Source organism: Coffea arabica, chromosome 9e (assembly GCF_036785885.1).
Source record: "Coffea arabica cultivar ET-39 chromosome 9e, Coffea Arabica ET-39 HiFi, whole genome shotgun sequence".
Lineage (NCBI taxonomy): Eukaryota > Viridiplantae > Streptophyta > Magnoliopsida > Gentianales > Rubiaceae > Coffea > Coffea arabica.
This window is the reverse complement of record NC_092327.1, coordinates 6,354,966-6,378,302: the sequence shown is the minus strand read 5'-3', so window position 1 is coordinate 6,378,302 and position 23,337 is coordinate 6,354,966. Positions and strand designations below refer to the sequence as shown.

At 34.6% G+C, this 23,337-nt stretch overlaps 1 protein-coding gene across 14 annotated transcripts; it reads left to right on the top strand.

Annotated features, from left to right (window-relative positions):
- The first annotated feature begins 3,448 nt into the window (after positions 1–3,448).
- Positions 3,449–21,762, top strand: LOC113709594 (uncharacterized). Of its 14 annotated transcripts, none has more exons than XR_011821437.1 (11): positions 3,449–3,934; positions 5,637–5,696; positions 8,531–8,590; positions 9,269–14,516; positions 15,997–16,096; positions 16,202–16,464; positions 17,656–17,734; positions 17,915–18,377; positions 18,543–18,985; positions 19,691–19,923; positions 20,018–20,613. XR_011821437.1 is itself a non-coding variant. In XM_072066141.1 (11 exons), exons 6-8 carry the CDS (start codon positions 16,252–16,254, stop codon positions 18,148–18,150), a joined length of 528 nt encoding a protein of 175 aa, XP_071922242.1. In that variant the 5' UTR covers positions 3,592–3,934; positions 5,637–5,696; positions 9,269–11,441; positions 12,236–14,516; positions 15,997–16,096; positions 16,202–16,251; the 3' UTR covers positions 18,151–18,377; positions 18,543–18,985; positions 19,691–19,923; positions 20,018–20,613. The 14 variants fall into 14 exon arrangements, 5 of the variants coding, with proteins under 5 accessions (XP_071922243.1, XP_071922244.1, XP_071922242.1 ...); XR_003452751.2 differs by lacking the exon at positions 8,531–8,590 and adding an exon at positions 21,237–21,762 and having other exon boundaries at positions 3,451–3,934; positions 20,018–20,587; XR_003452754.2 differs by lacking the exon at positions 8,531–8,590 and having other exon boundaries at positions 3,451–3,934; positions 20,018–20,139; positions 20,267–20,613.
- The last annotated feature ends 1,575 nt before the right edge of the window (positions 21,763–23,337 follow it).

Genomic DNA, 23,337 nt, shown 5'->3' with positions numbered 1-23,337 from the left:
GCAAAGCTGGAAATTAACCCTAAAGCTGGAAATTAACCCTAAAGTTGGAAATTCAAATATAGGAACTAGATAACCTCATACCAAAGCTAAGATTCATATCCAACATCATAACAAAGCTAAAACATTGATATCAAACCTGTCCAATACATTTCAAAGCTACAAATTGCAACCTGGTAAGCAAAGTCATGAAATCTTCCATAAAATCCATCATAATCAAGCCATATGTTACTTAAATGGCAAAATAAGAAGGAAAAAGAGAGGTTCTTAGTATAATACCTCAAAACCTCCAAAATAAGTTGCAAGACAAGAATTTTCTTCCTCCCAAAAGCTCCACCAAGCTCACCTTCAAGCTTTCCCCAAGATTGATCAGAGTGTATTCGAGTTTCACGTTGATTTTCTCAAGAATCAAGCAAGAAGTCAAGATGAAATTTTTGGAAGTTTTTCTCTCTTTTCTTTCCCTAGAATTTCGGCGTAGGTGATGTAAAATGGAGGAAATGTTGGCTAAATTGCAAGATAACTAATAGAAGAAGTCTTGGTCAAAGGGTGCTTAGATCGGTGACACTTGGCGTCACTAGGGTAATACTTATCTCTTTGTCTCTCTTGTGTTTCTAATCTCCAAAATATCTAGGGTTTCTCCTATTAACTCTTAACACTTCTAATCACATATCCCTCTAGTACCACAGTTGTTCTCGTTCACCAAATTTAACGCACACATCTTACTAGTCGGTCAAACTACCTTAATACTCTACAAAACTTAAAATGCACTAAAATATAAAAAAGGGAATGATAAAATCTTAACTTAACCTTTAAAATTACAATGAAATTAAGGTAAGCAAAGTAAAATAAAAGAAAATGTAAATTAAATTTTTTAAAAATAAAAGAAAATATAAAAAAAAAATTCGGGTCCTCACAATATAAGTGGGAAAAGACAAAATGTATTAATGTTGTTTTTCTTTCCATTGAATATGCACTGTACCTCCAGGTTTTTCGAAGCTTTATTCTTTCTTGTTCTCTTCATCCATCTTTGGCATTCCATCATCCATTTGCATTCTATTGAGTATTACCCAAAAAAAAAACTAATTAGGAGACTGAGTGATAACATAGAAATAGTAATGCATATAGGACTAAAATTTGTCATCAAGGTACATTTTTGCTTAAGTAAAAAGATATAAGTACAATTACAATAAAAATTTCAAATTCTCATTTTGAGAAACTATTGTACACAACAACCTGCAAGGCATATATAGAGGAGAAGGAGAAAAGAAACACTAATGACCATAAGTTATCTAGCCAGATCTCTTGCTATAGTAGAAGAGGTCATAGTAGGAAGCATGGCTTTTGAATGACGGATGTTTGATACAAGTGCAAGTTAAATCCAAAATACACTTTTTTGGCTAGAAGTATACAAGTCAAATAATAGTTTATGCTATATATTGAGTCGATCCCACAAGGAGCAAATATTGCAAGTACTAGATCCTTACTTACTCTATTATTTAGACTAATTATCAATTAACACAAAAAAAAATCACAATTACTTACTAGCTAAATAACTTAACTAGATAACTTCAAAAAATTCACTAAATACTTGAGTCTAAGGATGTAAAATCTATTTATGGCACAAAAGTTACAAGTGAATAAATTTATCTTTTATTACTACTCTTGTTTAATTAAGAATTCAATTCCATATTTACTAAAACTCACTCTCATGATATAATGGTCTGAACCAGACGAGTTTTCCTTATTCTTATGGTGAATAACTAGATCTACCCTTTTATTCTTTATGAAATGCAACAATAATCCACTTAAGTGCACCTCTATTCTCATGAGTCTACTCTTTAAGTTCCATTTGTGTTGTTCCATCATTTTTACCAATTTTCATTGAATAACAACAACTAAAAATTGCTATTGGTGTTCAAGCAATAACAAGTGATAAAGCATGCATAAATGGACAAGTTAATACTAGAGGTAATAAGTATAAATCATATTCAACTCATATCAAATAATCATAAGTTTCATCTATTTTTTAGATTTAGAAATTTAGCTACTCATATGATATAAAGCAAAAAAGAACATAATTTCATTGCATGAATATATTGTGAATTATAAGTAAGAGATAGATAAAGAAAGTTTAGCCAAAGTGATGAACAAGCTCCCAAGATCTTCTATTTCTTCAACAAAATGAGTTGTACAATGAAAACTTCAAGTGTTTTTTACAAGTTTCTAGTTAGAGAGAATAAAAAAAAGCTATAACTACACTCTCTTGCCAATAACTAATAATAATTCTCTCTTCAATGATTCTTACATATATAATGTTAAGAGAGTCAAAAAGTTACTAAATGATATGACATAAAGTTCCTTTTCACTTCCCTGAAGATTCTTTAGCATGTACAGCCAATATTCTGTGCTGGAATCGAACTGGAAAGCAATGTAAAAATAGAGCAAGTTGCAAAACAATTTGGAAAAAAATAGGGGACAATACGTAACCTTAAATACGCGATTTGAGCTCGTGTATTAGAGGTCACATATTCATTTCAGGTACTTTTTTTGCATCTTTTCTGCTCTAATTCATCAGTAAGATCATCAGCAAGATGTCCATGTTGTTGCTCATGCATTTTACGAATAAAACTTGAATTTGATGCCCTATTTCCTTTCTGAATTGTCGTTAAATCATGCATTAGTGGCACTTAAATGAATTTGTCTCGATCCAACACTTATATCATCAATAAGTGCATATTTTACATGCTTTTAGTGTATTTTATTAGTTAGTTTTAGTGTATTTTATTTAGTTTTATAGCTAATTAGTTAGGATTCTAGTAAAAATATGCATTTTATGGTTTATGCAGTAAAAATTGTATTTCTATGGATTTTATGTGAGAACCCGAGAAAATTATGTGTATGCCCTGAATTTATTTCATTTTAATTACCTTGATATTAGAAATATTACATATAACGAATAAATGATTAAATTGAAATGCCTAATTGAATTCCTATAAAATTGAAAATTTTGGGAAAAAATAATAATATAATAAATAAATAAAACAATAAGCAAAATGATAGAATGGTGTAGATATATTTAAGGAATCAAATAAACCTATGATAGACAAATTTCAAATTGTAACATTTGAATTTATTATATAGTTGAATAAGTACATGCCTAATTAATTTCTTTAAAGCCAAATGGATGAAAATCTACTAGATCAGAATAAAGATAATTTTTCAAGGTAAAGGCAAATTAGAACAAACGAAATTTTGAATTAATGTACGAGACAATAAAATTACGGACTCGTGGCAAACAAATGAACAAAAATGAAAAGACCAAACCAGCCTTGGGATTTTGGTTAAACTACCATGCAGCCTAAGGAAGTAAGGTGCATAATTTGCCAGGAAATTTGGGCGGTGGCAGACGGACAATCAATTGAAAATGGCCACCAAAACTACTAAGCTTAAGCGGTGGAATTGAGAAAGTAAATAGGAGTTTAGTGTGGGCAGTGATTGAGCGAAACCAAAGAAAATTTTCTCTGCTAATGACCTGCCAAATCCATGCGGTGACCGAACAGCAAAAGAGAACAAACTACCTGTTAAAATTTAGGGCGGTGGCTTGAGCAGGAACAGCTTAGGAAAGTGTACCACCGACTGGAACCTTGACCACCGAGCACTATAATTGTCTGCTGATCTTTAAGTCTTCTAAGTAAAGAACTAACAGAGTAAAAGAGCCTTCCAAGTAGAAAGCAACGGGCTAGACAGTTGTTGTTTTCTTTCTTCCTTTCTAGACCAGAACTGAAAGTATAGAACTGAGTGCGAGAGTGGGAGAGAAAGCTTGGCCAGCTCCATCACTCGCTAACCAAAAGCAAGCAAGGGAAACTAGAGCTAAGAGTGAGGAACCAGAACTAGAAATTTTCGCAGCCTGCAACATCGAATTCTTAGGAGAAAAAGGGTAAGAACCTGCACTAATTTTTCTGTTTATTTGGTATAATTGGAATAACACATGAGCTGCACGTGAATTTAGTAAAGAAAATAGGTTCTTAGCCAAGATGAGATGCTGTTTTGGAAGGAATGAAGCTAACGAACAGAAATGAAAAGAATGGAAAGTTGTTTAAATTTAGCTTATAAATGATGGAAAATGTATGTGATAATCTCGTAATCACCTAGTACACCTGAATATGTATATTGTATGCTGGATTCTAGCCAAGAAAATTTAGTTTTGTTGCAGGAGAATTTTATTTGGAACTGATAGCTATTGGAAGAAAACTCTAACTTTCAGCCACGAGATAAATACTGATCGTGCAGCTTGCCATCCGAAGAAAAATGGAAACTACAGCTAGGAATGCATGAATTATGTCCACTTTAAGTAATAAAAGAAGGATGAAACAGATAGCTAGAAACGTAGGAAACATACTCACCTTGAGTAATAAAACAGGTTACCCGTAGGAACTTGTAGGAATTGGAAATTTTGCATGGAAGAAATCTGATGCAGGCTGCATAAGTTTAGCAGTCTTGCGCAGACTTGAGATTTCATTCAGTTTTCCTCTGAATTATGGGCATGAACTGCCCTGTTTAGCTTTGGATAACCTACAGTAAATTAAGTATCCTCTGCATGAGTGATTGAGACCAGAAACTAAGGAAGTAAAGGCGAGAAAATGTCAAAGGATAAGCTACTGTTTTGCTGGAAAATTTAGTGACTGCAACCGAAAGAGAGAAGAAAGAAACTTTGGTGATCCTCTATAAACTTTAACTCCTAAACCTGTGTAATAAGTGTAACATGTTATACGGACTTTAAACCTCAACTAAATACTAAAGTAGAAATGAGTGCAGGTTGGTTGGCCGAGGGAGTAAAGCAGAATGTGCTTCTGTCCGGCCATTTTTGACCCTGAAAATGTGAGAACTGGATGTCGATGTCTTCATAGGAAATGTAGGTCTATGTCTTAACTTCGAAACACTATAAAATTTACCTCAATCCGATAAGTGTAGCTCTAGTTATGATCAAAACACCAGAGGTTGGCAAAGCTGCCTTTCTCGTTGCCTTTCTTTTGCTCCCGAATGTATTTTGCTTTGATGCTGGCCTTGAGGAAACCAATTTTTGAACAGCAATCCTTCTAATTTCCAACTTTGTAAGCTTTCATAAATGATAGCTATAGTTGCTCTGAGATTTAATGACTATATATAGTTTCACGAGTAGAGTTAAGCTAAAGCAAATGAGAGGAAAACTCATGATAGTTATATACCTAAATTGGCTTCTAATCATTTAATATTATCTTCACAAATATTTTAAAGACTATAAAATTTGAGGGATTGGTGTAGTGGAATAAAATTTAATTTACGAATAACCTAGAGTTTAATTAATTTAAAAGGGAACAAATGGAGCGTCTATAAGCTATAATTAATGAATATTGAATTGAGAAAGATATATTCCTGATTTAAATATTATACAAGGATACAAACTTGGGAAAAATGTATAAATCTTAGTTTAAAATAATAAAGTTAATAAATCTTGAAATAAAATGTAAAATAAATATTAAATACTATATTTTGTATTTTAAAGTCAAACTTGACTTTAATCGACCAAATAATAGGATAAAAAATAATAAGTGAACATCTTCAAATTATATATTTACTTTGGAATTATGAACTTGTCTCAGGAAATAGCTGTAAACCAGGAAACGAACCCCAGGCTCGAGAATAATTTATTTGGGTATTTGGTGAGTGTTTTCCGAATTTATGTGTTTAACTGTTTATGTGTATCTAAGTAAAATTATGTAACAAATGTGCTTATCATGAATTATTACTAAATGATTCCTTGTGAAGTGTATCTCAATTGTCCCTGGCCTTCTAAGTCGAGGGCGTACTTTATCGCACTTAGCTTAGTTGAGTTTGAAGGTCAATAATTGACTGAATGTTTCTGTAAGTGTGCATGAATGTAAATCATATGTGTGCCTCGCCGCATCGGCTGAACTGGGCCCCAAAACCCTCTGTTTAACGGACTATTAGAGCTAGCAAAGGGCTTGGTCGAGTAGGACAATAGCTTTGGGTACATGTTTCGGTATACTCGAGTATTACCATGAGGTTGGGAGATTATTGAACTGATTACTGAATGTAGGGGATTGTTTATTGTTTTGGAGGACATAAGGAGGTGAATTCGGGGAATGTGCAATGATATTGAAATGAATGTACAATGACAGTGAAATGAGTGTCTTTGGACACTGAAATGAATGCTCAATGACATTGAAATGACTCCCAAGAGGAGTACGTATCCTTTTGAAAGTGATTGTTCAGTGAAATGTGCACTACTTGTTTAATTGTACTGATTTAAATGTTTGTTAAATGTTACTTGCTCGGCAAACCTCACTGAGTTTTAGCTCAGCCCTTTAGTTTTGTTTTCCTTACAGGAGTTGGTGGTTGGGAAACTAATGAGGGATCTTAGGGAGTTAACGTGAAGATTTTTTGTGATTGTAAATCCTTTAGTTTCATATTATGGTTGAAACTTTTGTATTAAACTTGGTATTGTAAAAGATTTAAGCATTTGGTTTTGGTTTATCAAAATATTATCTCTGAAGTTAATATAAGTAAGTGAGCCCTGGCGAGAGCCAGGCAGGCAATCCGCTAACTTTTAGGATATGCCCTAGGAGAAGGTGGGGTCGTCACATTTTAATTGTAAAAATTTCATGTTTTTATAGGTTTAATGATTCAATCATCAAATGGCATGAATTGAGAAGATAATTGGATGATTGATAATGGTTTGAAGTGATAAAAAGAGAATATGAAATGCAAGAGATGAAATGCAAATAAAGGAAGTTTCAGCTTTGACACCTTATGGTATTTCGGCTCTATCTTGAGCTATAAGTATTGGATTGAGGTGATTCTTGAATCATTTTGAAACTAAGAGATAAATCTATATTTGGTATGAAGACATTGAGGTCCAGTTTGTGAGGACTTGCAAAATTCTCCATATTTTCTCAAAATTTCCTTTTATTTTGAATAAGTCACTTTATAATTGCTTTACCACTAAATTACTCCCTCAATAGTTGTAATAAATTATAGAATTGAGAGTTTTACCTTTACTTTTAAAGTTAGGGTAAACTAGGGTTTTTACGTATTTTGGTAGTGTGATTAATTGGTGAGCTGTGTGTGCTAAATTTGGTGGATAAGAATGAGTATTAGATAAGAGGAAGTGTGTGATTAGAAGTGCTAATAATAAGTTAGTGAATCATAAGTTAAAACACAAGTGCGAGAGAGTTAAGGAAAATAGGCTTGAACCGACGTGGACCGTTTGTTACCGATTGAGTACACCACTTGACCAATATTTTCTTACCCTAATCCTCTTGTTTTTATTTCAGCTAATTAACCCTAGATTAAGCCCTAAACCAGCCAAAAATGTTGACTAAAGAAAAGTGAGAAAAAAAATAAGAAGGAATCTTGTTGTGCCAAGTGTTGGCAATCTAAGGGTGGTTGACCAAGCCAAATTCTTTCCTTCTTATCTTCCATTTTGGCTAATATTCCTTCATTATTTCTTCTTGTTGGCCGAGAGCAAAGAGAGGAGAAAGAGGGAAGAAAACTTCCAATTCCAACCTTGATTTTAGCCTTGTTTGAGTTGAATCACAAAAATCAAACCGATTAAACTTGCATCTTGGTGCTTAGGAAGCTAGGAGTGGTGAAATTCTTGGGAGAAATTGCTTGGTTCCTCACTTTCAAGAAGGTTTTGGAAGGTATAAGTTCATCCACTTCTTGTCTCTACCTTAATCTTGATAGATATGCTATAGAAGCTTTGAATTTTGGAATATATTGGATGATACTCTAGTTTTGGTGTTGATTAATGAAATTTCAGCTAGGATTTGGTAATTTTCAGCCTTGATTATGTTGTTTAACTAGCAAATGTTGGTATTGAGCTTGGATATGGAATTTGTGAGGTGATTAGTAGCATGATTGTGATTTTTAGCCTTAAAAGATGAAATTTCAGCCTTGGTGAGAAAATTCCAACTTTGGTATTGGTTGATTATTTGTTAGAAATGAGTTATATTTGGATAGTTTTTAGCCTAGATGAAGAGTTATCTTGATATTCTTACTTGTGGTGTTTGAATTGGGTTGATTTGAGGAAAAACATGAAGCCTTATATGGCTAGAAAAATGAGTAAAAACAAAGGATATGCTACCCAAATTTTTCTTCCGTAGGATAAGCGAGCGAAATGGGAACTTGAGCCGTGATTCGTGGTTGAATTGAACTTGAACTGGTTAGAGTATTCAAGTTTCCTTTGGTAGAGGTACATAAGCTAAATTTTTGCCAAAACTCGTACCCTTTAAAAAGCAAAAGTAGCGACCACTATAAATACGTTTTCCTCGTCTTTTAGACCAAGTTGTGAACTTAAAAGTTTTAATCGCTTCCTTATCAAAACCAAAAGAGCGAGCATGAGTTTTCTAGGGTGTGATAAGTAAAATGAATACTACTTAAATGAGTTTCATTTACTTGACTTTTTTTAAACGAAACTCCTATAATTTGAACTCAAATTGGTTTTAAACCGTTAAATGATATTTTATCGCAGATTTGAACTCTAACCAGGGAGTTGCACCTGAACGTGGTTTTGAAAAGCCATAAGTCATTGGTGAGTACTTCCAAGTGCATGATTGAACTTGATACTTGATTTAAATGCTTTACCAACGTGATCGGATAATATTTGATTGGTTTGGTCGGGTAAGGGTGTACTTTATCGCACTTACCCTAATGTCACTTATTACTGTGCATTGATTTCAATTGACATGATATGTATGACTTGAGTACTATCTGGAATTCCAGAAACCCTGTGGCTAGTTACTCGAGTCGAGTCGATAAGGGCCTGATCAATTAGATAACAAACCCTAGGTCTCTAGTTCTGTCGAGTGGAGTGTTATCTCCTCGACTAATTGGTATGTTCGAGTATTACCACCAGTGTTTATCTTGGAGTTCGGGCCCGATAGGGGGTTTGAATGGTGGACGGAGATTGGAGTTAAGTGGTGTACTACTAAACTGGTTACTCTATTTGAAAGTTGACGGAGTGTCAACTATTATTTGGTAAAGTTATGGCAGAGCTAGTTGCAAAAACGACGGTATCCTTTTACTTGGAAATGTTGAATATTGAATAATTGGCTATACAAAGGGTTATTGCTTATTTTCTTGACTTCTTATGCTCGCTACTTTGATATCCGCATTTTTAAATAGTGGTCAACATGCTACTTGGGTTTGCATAATGTTTTGGAACCTCATTGAGTTTTAACTCACTCTATTAGTTTTGTTTTCCTTACAGGGGGTACAAGAGAGGGCGTGAGGCTGGTACAAGCTAGCTTTGTCTAGTTTTTGAATTTTTGTGATTGTACTCGCGCTAGTGCTCTATTAGGGTTGAATGTATCCGGAATTTTAACTATTTTGAGATATTTGGGATTGTATGAGCCTTGGAACTTAACTTAAGCATCAATGTACATTCTAAACTTGGGAATTGTTATTTCATTCATTTTCAATAGTTGTAAATTGTTTCTTTGCAAGTAAGTGAGCGAGTCCTGACGAAAGTTGGGCAAGCGGACTGCTAAACTCTGGGATACGCCCTAGAGGGAAGTGGGGTCGTCACACAGTTCAGTCGTTTTCATTGTCGAAAAGTTGAAACACAGAAGTATATTTTCATGGTTGAAAGCTAAAAAAGAGTTCTGACCAATTAAGGGTATTTTGATCATTTATCTGTCCATAAAACTCTAAATTGGATGATTCTTGAGGCATTGAAAAGATAACTCAAAGAAATATAATTTTCATGTTTTATACAAGAGCTAGTTCAGCTTCCATCATTAAGAAAATATCAGTTGAAATTGGACAAAAAACAGAGTAAGGAACAAATCTTGCCCAGAATGAGCAAACCTACAAAAAGAGTAAAACGGGGGAGAGGAGTCAAAACGCAGGCATAGGCCGCATTTTCTACCCGCGTTTTCATGGATTTCGGCTGCAACTTGCTCTACAACTTGTGCTCTATTCACACAACCTTTTTGATAACTTTTTCTGCAAAGATTCCGACTGGAAATGATCAGATGAGCATGAAAGTTTTGAGAAGCAATCTTTGTGAGTTTCAGGAGTCAAAATGACAACTAAAAACAACTCATTTGGCTTTTAAATTCCTCTATAAATATAGATCTTGGAGAATATTTTAAAAACTTTGGAAGGTTAGAGAAACTCACCAAAAATGTTGTCTTCACTAGAATTTTCTTAGTTCATTAGTTAGAGTAGATTAGTATAGTTAGTGTAGTTTATCCTTCTTGTATTTATAGTTAGATTTGGATGAAAATTAAGGAGCAAGATGGAGAGATTGATCTCATGTAACAAGGGTGATATCTCTTCTACTACTTTCTCTCTTGTATTTGATTTTATGTTTAGCTATAATACAAATTTAAATTTGTGTTTTTATCATATTTAGTTAAAGTTTATGTCTAGAGTTATGGATGAACTTTCTATATCTTGTTAGTGATATTTACTTGGTTATTTGATGATGTTATTTTGAGCAAGTTATTTATCACTTTTGCTTATCTAATCATGACTAATCGGCCATTAATTGTGATAATATTAAGGTATTAAGTTTGCAATGAAAATTAAAATTTAACACTAGTTCAAGGAAGTGATACACCTAGGGAGTATACTCACAAGACTAGAGGTGTACCCTTGTGGTTTAGTGACTTGTTTCATGTAATTTCATAGAAGAAATGAGTTTGTAGGTATGGTTTAGCTACAAGTATAGTTGATTCACTACAAGAGTAGGTTTCACATACATTAGAAAATTCCGCCATAATTAACCAAGATAATAGCATTCACTTAACCAATAATGTCTCTTGTAAGAGTAGTAAGAAATTCCATACCTCTAAGAGATTTCTATTATATTTTTGTTACTTTTATAGTGAAGATTTAATTTCTTGTACTTGTGATAATCTAAATAATAAAGGAGTTCGAAAAATATCGGTAATTGACAATCTTTCCTGTGGGTTCGACCCTTAATACCATATACTCAATTACAACTCGTACACTTGCAAAAAATCGCGTGTAGGGTATTCAGAATTTTATAAATGTAAAATTTGACTGTGGAATGAGCTAATTGTTATATGTATACCCCACGTTCGTCAAGTTTTTGGTGCCGTTATTGGGGAAGATTTGCTCAATATCGGTAGTAAGAACAACTTTATTAGTTTGGATATTTTTACTTATTTTTCTTGTTTTTATTGTTTTTGTTGTGTCTAGTGTCTTGTTTGTTATGTTTAGTGTCTAGTTGAGTCTTTATTTGTATGTTTCATATGTGTCGAGTCATCTATTCTTCTTGACTAAACGTGTTTTTAAGTTACTTTGAAAACATGTTTAGAAACTCAAGAAGAGTGGTAAACATGGAGGAACAATGCATGAGAATGGAAGATCGGCAATGGATAGTTACCAAGTGCAAAGTTCAATGAATAGAGGTAAGCAAGAAATTATCGAAGGTATGACGTTTGAAAATGGTTTAAGGAGTTTAAAGGCTAAACTTAATGTTATAACGTTAAAAGTTCAATTGGACACCATTATGCATCAGATTGAGCAAAAGGGAAATGTTAATGTTTTTAATTCTTATCATATGATTTATGACTTGTGTGAAAATTATCATGCTACTCATACATGTAGACAAGCACAAAATACGAATTATTATGATGATTTTGGACATTTTAATCCTTGTTTTGATCAATATGGTCCTAATCGGGAGAATTCCTATGCTTATGGTTGGGATAATCAATGTGCATATAGTGACTCTCCATGTTTTTATGATTACCAAACTGAATGTGTGCAATATGAATCAAAACCATCTTGAAAATTGACAATAGAAAGATTAGCTAATGCATCTTTATCTTGAGAATTAGAAAGTGAACCATTAGCTAATGATTCTAAACCATCTTGGGAGCAAGTTATAGAAAATTCTTCTAATATATTTGATTTAGCTATGGAAAAGTTAGCTAATGTGACTTTTGACCATTTTGATAGAGTTGAGAAAAAATTAGATGAATTAACTTCTCACTTTGATAGAATACAAGACCAACTGCACGAGTTGTGTGAAATTATTTCTTCTAAAGATATGCACTATGACCCTAGCATAAATGGTGAGCATGTTGCAAGTGAAAGTGGATTGCATTTTGATGAAAATGATGAATCTAAATTATGTTTCAATAAGAAAATATCTATTTCACATGATAGTACCTTTGGAACTAATCTTGAACCTCAACAGGTGAGCCTTAATGACTCATTTGTCACCTCTCTTGAGGAATGTATTGAGAATATAGGTTTTAAAGGTATTATTTCCCAAGAAAGCCATGCGAACGTTCCTTTGGTGAGTACTCAAGTGGTGCATTTTCAAAGTAATATCTTTGAATCACTTGATATAGGTAAACTTCTTCCATTTCTCTTATCATTTGATTATGTGATTTTTGCTATCAAGCCACTTTTTAATGATCTACCATGTCCTCTAATGGTGGATTATTCATTGACAAAACTTTTTAAGAAATGAGGTTATATAGTCGAGCCAACGACTATAAACAAAAACGCTTGTTGGAAGTCAACCCAATGTTTTTGTAATTTATATTAATTTAGTTTGATTTTATGTTTAAATTATGTGTTTAAGTTGTTTCGTTATTTTCATTTGTAGGATTGGGAAATAGAAACAAAGGTGGCCAAATGAGGTGAAAGAGATGAAATTTGATCAATGATCTCAACACCTCAAATTAAGTAATTGTAGTTTTTGATGTGTTAAAGAGGGTTAGAATGCACATTTAGATCATTTTACATGTGCGTGAATTGTTTATTTTGACAAAGAAATGATTTAGGATGTGTTTTGGAAAATTTAGGTCAAGTGCACGATTTTTAGAAAATTGCAAAAATTTTTGCACAAAAAGTGCAGAGAATAAAATGCACCCAATAAAATGCGGGCTATCCTCGCATTTTAGGTCACGTTTTATTGAATTTTCAAGAAAATTTGAAGAAAATGCAGGCAAAAACGCGACCTTACCCGCGTTTTGCCCCACATTTTTAGCCTGGCTCAAAAATCGGAAACATAGGCTATGAAACGCGACCTATGCCACGTTTTCTGTCCTCGCATTTTTTATTCTACAACTCCCCAATAGAAAATGCGACCCAAAAATGCACTCCCTCCCCGTGTTTTCCTCTTTCTCTTTTAAAACACAGAAAATGTAGGGCATTTTCTTCTTGTTCTTCCTACCTCTCACTCACGTTTTCTTCACTTCACACACACATATTTACAAATTCTCTTTTTTACTCCATGTCCTTGCAAGAAAACATCAACCCAACAGCATTTAAGCCTCATAAACCCTTTTTAACCGATTAAAATCCAACAAAAACACCTCAAAAATCGATTTTAAGAATATTGAAGGCTAGGGTTTCTTAACTTTTATCCAAACAATTAGGGGTCAATTAGAGGGTGTTTCGTAGGTCTTTTTGCATCATTAGCATCACCAAACATTGTGACAACCCCATCTCCCCCTAAGGCGAACCAAAGGGTTCAGCGGACCGCCTGCCCAACTCTCGTCATGACTCACTCATTCACTTCAATCAACTCTCAAGATTAACCATTCAAACCTCCAAAATAACATTTAAGTTCTACAATTCAACCAAAATTCAAACTTCTTTACAATCCAAAAGCCAAATGTAAGATATAACACCCAATGTCAAAAGACATTCTATCTAACAAAAATATAAGTATAAGAGGATTATACATACTAGTTCACACTTAATTGGTCCGACCTCCACTCCTGTAAGGGAAATAAAAACTAAAAGAATGAACTAAAAACCCAGTGAGGTTCCAAAATAAGCAGTCAAATAGGTAAAGCACGATAATATTACATTTAACACTTCATACATTTTGCACAGTAATAAACAGTCATTCAAGATACAAACATTGGAAGGATACGTGCTCACTTGGAGCCAGTCATTCAGTCATTCAGTCGCCAACCATTTCTCCCTTATTCCTCCAACATGTGAAAACATTTGAAAATGAAACTCCAACAGTGATCATTTCATTCAAACAGTCATTTCATTCATTACATTTCATTCACTGGCCAATTCTCCACTAAATTTCGTGATCATACTCGAGTATAGTTTGGAACATATGGTCCTTTAAATTTTGTTATTGGGATAATTTGGTTTCTCTACTTTAGTTTGGGATAATATCGTCCTTAAATTTTATTATTGCTCCAATTTGCTTCACTTACTTATTATTGAGCAAATAAAGAGGAGCAAAATTGTAAATTCATATTTTTGACCAACAGGCCAAAAAAAAAAGCCCCAAAACATAGAAGCATAGATGGAGGAACGAACTTATAATAGGAAAAATTGTCTAAGTCAACTCTAATAATAAATTTGATAATTCTTCCTCCTCCTTCCAGTTCTTTCTCATTTTCTTCCTCTTCTTTCTTCCAATCAAAGAGGATTTTTGGAGGACAACAGTCAAGTGGCTGCTGAGGATATTGGGAACTATTCTTTGTTTACTATTTGAGGTAATCCCTTTCATGTTTAAGTTGTTATAGCTTTATTTGATGAAAGTTTGATGGATAAAGTGAGTTTTGTGGTTAGATCATTATTTGGGTTTCAAGTATATTGCTTAGTACAGGGTCAGGTTTGTGAGATTAAGGTGTGATTGTGGAATCGGTTATAATCTAAGCATTAGTTGGTTCCCTGAGTGTGCGGCTACTAGAAACATTCTAAAATTTTGAATTGGTTTGTGTAGTTGGCCTTCTTGCATGTTGGTTTTCAGTTTTTGTTATTTGAAAACTTGGTTGGAAATGGAAATTAAGGTTGGATGGTTTGAGATTGGAATAATCTCGTGTATCTGGGTATTGAACTTGTAATTAAGGATTAGACATGGCAGATAGAATGGATTCTAGATAATTCACATATAAGAAGAACGATTTCAGTAATTTTGCGATAACATTCAGCTATGTACAATCTTAAAAGACTGGTCATAACATGGTGTAGAAATGTCAGGATTGAGTGATTTTGGTTGCGTTCCAAACTAGATTCACATAGCTTTCCAACTGTATAAGATTAAGATTTTGATTTATTGATACCAAAAAATTAGGGAGGTTGACTGAAATTCCGGTTATGCCCAGTACATTACTTGAAATGTCCTGACTCTTGAGAGAAAATAGGCCAGTTTGCGTTTTGTGTCACAGAATGTTGTCTTCTAGGGATTATTAGTGTTAGGAATCTAATTTTCAACGGTACTAATTTTGTAGTTTTTGGACGAATATAGCTTAAGTTATGTTTGTTTAACTAAGCACTGCTAAAGCAGGAAATCATATGTAACAACGCTGCTTTGAACTAGGTTCTCATCTTATAGGTGCGGGAAGTATATTTTCTATGCTTCTCGAATTAAGTAATTTGGGATTGTTTATGGGTGGGGAGGACATGTTCTACAAGGATTACTTGAGTTAAACTAGGTATTTATTTGTTTGGTTGATGTAAGTGGTTTTGGTACTCTCTACATTCCAACTCTAATTCTATGAATGAAAATGGTTTCAACTGCTTATGTTAATAAAAAATTCATTGCGGGTAAGAATGCATTTATTGCTATTGACATACGAAAAATTATGATAAATATGAATATGATTTGTTTCTAGATTGAATGCAATGTATGTTCTGCACTATAAGCTGATGGTTTCTTGGTTACTGTCTTGGAACTAGTTCCATCACGTCTATCTGTCTGGCCTACATAGCGGGACAAATAGCTAGGAACATCTGTTTGGCCTACCTGACGGGACAAATGGTCAGGACTTAATGTCCAATTATTGATGGAGACCAAAACTTCATGAGCTTATTGTGATTAACTGTTAATTATTGAATTGGTGTGATTATGTACTCTGATGTTAAATGTGTTTTACAATTTATTATGATATTAGTTTATTCATGCCAGTAAACAAGTACCTGAGCTACTCATTGGGCAATTGATTTGCTCACTCCATTTGTTAATATCTTCAGAGGAGGTTGCATTTTATGAGGAGGTGTATGATCAAGTTTTTGAGGGCTTCTAGAGAAGACTAAAGCCTTGTTTAGATCAACCTTTCTGCAAAAGACTAATGTTAGCCCAACCTCTGTAAATGTCTGAAAGCTGGATTGGTTTTTTTCTGTTACTATATTGTTCTTTTGACTTCTTTTCTGAAGTAAATATGTTATCATTCATCAGGGACATCTTTAATCTTGCTCCATCACATAGAATCTTCTTTGTCAATAATAATGGAAAGGCATGCAAATGAAGACTCCAAGCAAGATGTAGCTCAAAGTGCAAAAACCATAAAAGTTGAATGTGCTGAAGACATTGGTACCAAATTCCTTGATTGTCCATACCAGCAGAAAAACATATTCTCAAATGAGCACTCAAATGTCGACAAACCTTGTCGATTTTCTGAGTTTGTGGGGTCTGCAGGTGAATCTGCTATTTTTGATGAGGTACATTACGCTCTTTCCATTTACATTATTCCTAGTTTCAGAACTGGTTTCCTTATTCTGACATTTTTGTGATTTGGTGTGAACTACTGGTGTTGTAGTTTTAATCAGTTGATGGACCCTAAGTCTACTATTAAGCCATGAAGAGTGAAAATTTTGCAAGAAGATGCACTTGTTTCTGAAGTGTTTTTACTTCTCATTACACTCCCTTCCAGTGATATACATTTATAGAACATTAATTAAACATGGCAGAAAGGGTATTTTCTGGAAGGAAAGGAAAGCTAAGTGCCTTTGGATTTTGCTTTCCTGTCATGTATCCTGTGACAGAGATAATTATGCCTACTATATTAGATTGACGTAAAATTACATATAAAGTGATTAAACTTATTTGACATAAGTTTGGAAATCTGGTAAATTGCTCCACAAGATTAATAAGGCTTTCTTTCATGAGGGAACCATATTATTGGTAATGTCCCTGTGTGATTAATTTGAAAGATCAAGTTATATGTTCATTAACTGTTTCTAGTGTATATTAAATAGCAGAGAATGTGTCAATAAAGTCTGTGCTTCAGTAACTTGGATGCTGGATTTTGAATAGGATACTCAAACCTGTCGTTATCAAAATTTAAACCTTTGTTTGTGCAACCCTTAATTTCGTGCTATATATTTTCAATAAAGAACACTCCTATTGATATGAAACATTTTTCTTTCAAAATAAAAATGACTGGCATTTTGCCCCTTCTGTCCAATGCTGAATTGAGAACCTACATCATTTTCATAATATTTTTCTGCTTTCAAACTATCATATGACAGCTTTTCTTACAAAATCCAGTATTTTTCAACAATCTTTTCTTGATCTTGGTGGAGTCATTAAACATTTGACCCCAAAGCACCATAAAAGATTAAAAAAGAAGAAGAAGAGACAGAAGACAGAATATCTGTGACAATATTCATAAGAAAGCTGAGAGGAGCACAGAACCAAATTACTTGGTCAGACGTCTCCATATTAGTGTGACTCATGTTTTTTGAGTGTGAGGAACTCTCCATAGATAAAGAGAAGTGGTCTGGGACTATGGGCCTCTCTTGACCTTCATTCTGATTTGAGTTATTCTTCGTGATAGCATCTTCAAGTTTGTTTTGTGCCTTAATGCTGGAATAATTGGATGTTTGCTGCTCTGTGGTTTTTGGTAAAAGTCCGTTACATTTGCGGGGATGCTAGTCAAAAGGACCTTCTTGCTGTTTGTAGCAAGTGCAATGATGGTGCAGAGCACATGTAAGTCATTTAATTTTCTAGCATACTCTTTGGGTGTATATGCTTATTTATATTTGTTAGACAAATGTTTATTATTTTCTTCTGGCACATTTAGGTTGTTTTCTCCTGGTTGGAATAGGATTTAAGTCTTTTATATGTTTACTTATGGACAAATTTGAGATCTCTTGTTTCACTGAACAGTTACTGCATGTGTACAAGGCTGGACAAAGTTCCTGATAACAGCTGGATATGTGAAGAAATGCATGCTTTCGGAAGTTAATGAGAAGATGAACAAATCAAGTTTGAGAAGCTTGTGGCATGTCGAAACTACATATCTTCATATCAGACATATGAAGGTGGTGAAATGTCAAAGGGTTCTGATGTTAAGGTATATAATAAAGGATTGGATTTTGAGAAAAGCAGAGGAGACAATGTAGGTTCTCTACCATCCGGTGAGAAAACTTCACGCACTGTAGCTTCTGCATTAGTAACAAAAAAACAGCACTTGGTGGAAAATCTGAGTCATCTTTTATAGCTAGAGAAAGCCAAGCTCATCAGGCTCAGAATTTCGGAATAAAGCCAGGTCACAAATGGTGTGCAGCCAATGATTTCTCTTCTAGAACTAGAAGCATCCAGGAGAAAGCACCCTTACCTACTGTATCAGGTCAGAAGCTGCCAAAATCATGTGGGGCAACTGGTACTTTTTTTTGCACACACAAAATGCTTAGATTTTCTGTCCTGTTCTGGAGGGAAATGTTATGATACTGCTCTTATGAAATCTTGCTTCTGATATATGGCATTCATGAGTTGTATTTCTTTGATTCCACAGGTAATCTAATTAAGTCATTCAACGATTCAGATAAAAGACCAAAAGTCCTGCGGTTAGATGAGCTTCCAGGAAGCCAGTTTTCCAGTGAAGCTAGCAACAAGAAAAAGGGTTTTGCTCTCAGAAAAATGGGAATTCTGTGTCATTTAATGATGCAAGTTTTGGCCGCTCAAGTACATTTGGTCAAAAATGTAAGAGGATTCCTCCAAAGGTACCTGAAGATCGTGATAAGAAGAGATTGAGGTACATGAGAGAAGATAATTCAACTGAAACGACATCTACCTCTGACTTTAAGAGGCCTCAAGTTTGCTCACCAATAGATGGTTTGCGTGTTTCTACATCATCAAATGATAAGAAGTTTGGGTCTCATCGTGAAATGATATTGCCAGAGGCTTGTGGAAGCAAGTAGCGTGATGCCAGAGCTGTTCAGATTCCATGAGACTCAGGTAATTCATGGATTTTGGACTTCAACTAGCTTTTGATTACTTCATACTTCCTACGAGTGTTAATAACTCCTTCGCCATTCCCATCCCCTACACGAGCTTTATATTCTATTAGTCTTAGCCATTCCCATCAAATGTGAGGCAAAAAACCTGTGCTTGTCTATAACTAATGTAGATCAGGACGAATTATTTTCCACTGGGCCTGATGCTTCTCAAGAGATTAAGCATAAAAGTGAAACTTCTTCTTATTTTTTATTGAAGTCTACTATGCTTGTTAGACGTTCTAATGCAATTGAAGAAGATAAACTGACTATAGAATGGAGATCTTGCAATGAAGCTGTGAAAGCCACATCTAGTTTCACCTCTATCACTAATCTCATATCAAATGGCAATGGGAGTGAATGTTGTGCTGGAAGTGAACGTTTGACTTATGCTCCAAAGTGTCAGCTGATAGAGGGTTCTTCGTTTTCAGTTCTTGATGTGGCAATGGTGAAAGATGTGAATGGAAATAGCCTGATAGATCTTGTTTCATTTCGCAGTCAGCTTGATGCGTATAGAACATTAGCTGTTCCCCTTATTGATTACCTATGGAAGCATGTTTCCTTCGTTTGCTGTATTGTTTTGCAGTTACTAAAAACACACGGCACTTCTTGCTGTATGCTATGAAGTTTAAGATGTTTGATGTGCTTATTCTAAAAATTCTTGCAGAGGTGAATTTGAATTTCAGAGTTCTGAGAGGCTACCCAGGGTATCATATAGGATTCAAGCACGCTTGTATACTCAGGCATCACCCAGAGTTCCTAAAGCAGTTAAGAAATTCTCTGACAAACTTCTTTTGGAGGAGGTGTCTTGCTCAAATGCATGACCTACTCAGTTCCAGAAATATTGTCCCCTAGATGATAGCATTGGGCTTTACTTTTTCTCGCAGAAGACATTAGCGAGTACGCTTCCTCTTTCCGTATTTGCTTTACATTGGAAATGTGATCATTTTCGGTGTAAGTTATGCTGAATTCTTAATTTTACTTTCTGATGCAGCTATGGAAATTAGGAGACCTTATTGAAGTGTTTGGTTGATTATGACCTGACTCTTAGAGAAAACCATCGGGGGATTGAACTTCTTATATTCTTATCCCACCTGGTTCCGAAGAGCTCCCAGTGTATGAAGTGGATCTTTACTGGTTTATTTTATTTCTTGAGATTGGATTTGACATAGTCACTGAACTGTCATTGCTTTGTTTTTATATCTTGAGATTGGCTTTGACATGTCCACATCCATATGAACAGCTCATTTACAGCTGGAGAGGAGCATGTAAGACACTTGGTTGACACCCAGATCTCTCAGCTAAAGTTGTAATGTCTTATAGCATATATGTTCCCATCTGAGATCTTGTGTATAGTTGTCTTCAGATAAGGCCCTTAAGTTGTTTTGACAAATAATGGATTCTATTGATTCACAGTTCTTTCCAATGGATAGGAACTTCCTAAGTCCAAAATATGGTTGTCTGGTCTGGAATCATTTTTTGATTGGGAAATGGAGAAGAAATCATAGTATGGTCAAGGACACCAACGTTTGCTGGGATATTTGGACATGCATTCATCTCTATGGTAATATTTGTTCTGTGTATTATGCATTTGGTTTTGACAAAACTTACAAACTTCACTGGTTTTTTAATTTTCTGTGTGTGTGTAAGAGACAGAGTGTGCATGAATGTTTATAGGGGCGCTCTACGTGTGGTTGTAGACATACATGAGCCTGATACAAATATTTATGTCAATCGAAAGATACATCTTGTGTTTGTCTGTTTTATGTACTATTTTTGCTTCTCTTCCAGTAAATAGATTTCTTGCATCATTAAGCTACAGTTTGATTTCAGTTCTCATATAAGTTGTTCTCAAGTATTTGAACATCTTCATTTGAAACCATTCAGAGTTGCAAACAAATGCATTTATCAGTTAATCAGTAGTTGACCTTTTAAGAGTAATTGGTCTTTCTATTTTGAACTCATTTTGAGAGTGGTAGAGCGACGAGGAAAATGAAGCACGGGGACTGTAAAAATGAAGCCTTCGTTGTAAGAGTAGGAAGTAGACCTTTTAGCCACTGTTTTCATATTTGCGGATTCTGGAGATTAAGATGATGCATTTGCATGTAATAATGGTGGGACCACTTTCTCTGCAAATGAGTGACATCCTTGGTTTTGTTGCCTGGGATCTTTAGCAAAATGAGAAGCTATAAAGCTTTTTTGTCCTTATGTAGGAAACGGTTTCCATTGTGAAGTCCAGTGTCAAATCTGGTCTTATTGAGTGAAGATCATGAAGTAAATGAGAGCCACCAGAGTAGCTGGATGATGCCATTTTTGTCCTGTTTGAGAAGAGGTTATATTGATTGATTTTTTATGGTTGAGGCTGCAAGCTATCAAGAACTCTAGAAAAGTTGGAGGAGCAGATTTGCTATACATTTTCAGCAGAGCCGGATAGAGCTGATTGCAAGTTAGCAGTGAAGTTGGTGAAATTCCTGTCATGTTGATGTTATGAAACAGAATCAGTAGTAAGAACCTTGATCGTTTCTAGGAGACACCAAAAGCTGCTACTAAGAGGGCTGTATGACTGTCATAATTGCTGGGGTGGGGTAGAAATGCCATAACTCGATTGAAGTAGTAATGAATAGGGAGTTGCCTGTGTCTTGATTCATTCAGGGCATAATGTCCATTAGGATAAATTAGTGATGGACCACTATGGCTGAAAGTGGATTCAGGGCAGCAGAAGTTTCTGGCATGTTGCCGCTAATAGTAGTCAGAAGTGTTGCCACTTTGGTTTGCTAGGATAAGGCGCTTGTACGAGAATCACGGTCTGGTGTAGTCTTTATTAGGATATACTCCCATTTTGATAGTCCTAGTATTTTTTTCACACAGTTTAAGAAAAAGTAGTTAACTTTGTTAGAAAAACAAATTTAGATTATTAGTTTCCTAAAATACCCTTGCATTAAATAAAGTTGGCTTTTCATATATTAATATGTTTTGAAAAATCTAAATGCATTAAATGGGGTAGGTTATATTCTAACAATTTATATTAAATAAGGTAGTCTATAATAATAATAACAATTTACATTAAATAAGGGTATTTTAGAGAAATTAAAAAATAATTACATTCTTCAATTGGAATGTGGACTACAATTTGGGACAGACGAAAAAGGAAAACAAAACTATTAAAATGGGACGGAGAAAGTAGTTGAAAATATCGGTAGAAATCTACCAAGGTGAGGATACTTGTTGAACCGAAGAGTTTCCCTCATTATCTCTATCCTTTGTTGTTGCTTTTGATGCCAAATGACATCTAAACTATTTTTGCTTGGCAATGGATGCTTAAATCTCTGCATGCTCTTGCCCAACTAGAGGCTGGAATGCGGGAGAGTTGGTTTCTGTCCAATGTTGGAAAATCAAGATCGGAGATAATATTTTTCCCGTTATTTTAGTAAATGCAGATGATGTTGTCATGTTTTAATTAATCGATAGTCCTTTACTTTTTCCTTCCTACTGGTAAAAAGTTTATATCTCATTTAAAGAGGCAAAAAGCAGGTGAGCCAGCCAGTGAACTTCCTTCTTTGCTGAATAAAGGAATGAACCATGGGGTAACCTAACTCGGCGCCTTACGTTTCGTTTCTTCCCTTTCTCCAAAAAAAAATACTTCCCTTCCTCTGAATTCGCCTTCACCAATCCGCCCATCTACCTCAATCCATCTGCCATGGCAGGTCCCTCCGCAAATCCCACCAACAACCAGCAATTAACACAAATCTTAAGTTTTAAAAACCATAACCCAAAAATTCTGCTGCAGCCGCCCTCCACCCATGGAAGTAACATCATCAGAAATCAAAGCTAGGTCCATAAAGTTTTAGTTAAGGGGTTGACTTTAGACCTTCACCATTTCTGATATGATTTTGTCACGAAGTCATAGAATCTAAGTTAAAAGACACTCACAAGGTATAATGCTTAATTTACTGATTAAATTGGAGTTTGGGTGCAGAAAAAGTTTGAATATTAACCTTAAATATTCCTGGGCTTCCATACAAATGGATGTTAAACACTTTTCTGGAAAAAAGGAACTGCTTGCATGCCTGGTGGTGATGGTGGCGGTGGCGACCGGTGAGTTAACTAGTTTGGGAGATGAGATTTGAATAGAAAAGAAAACAAAGGAAGAGAAACATAGGTGTTTCCATCGCTTGGGAATTTTAGTGAAATAAAAAAGAAAAAAAAGTCGAATGATTTAGAAGTAGATAAAGGCCAGCTATAATTTATAAAAAAAAAAAAAAAAAAAAATCTTCCATCCAAAATGGGCAAAAAACGAGGAAAGTGGCAGAAAGC

Bases quoted from the DNA above. Each gene is read 5' to 3' on its own strand.
- LOC113709594 (XM_072066143.1), top strand. From the start codon at position 16,252: ATGGAAAGGCATGCAAATGAAGACTCCAAGCAAGATGTAGCTCAAAGT. The intron at 16,465-17,655 runs GTACATTACGCT...TTTTGGTAAAAG, and splicing joins AATCTGCTATTTTTGATGAG to TCCGTTACATTTGCGGGGAT. The intron at 17,735-17,914 runs GTAAGTCATTTA...TTCACTGAACAG, and splicing joins AATGATGGTGCAGAGCACAT to TTACTGCATGTGTACAAGGC.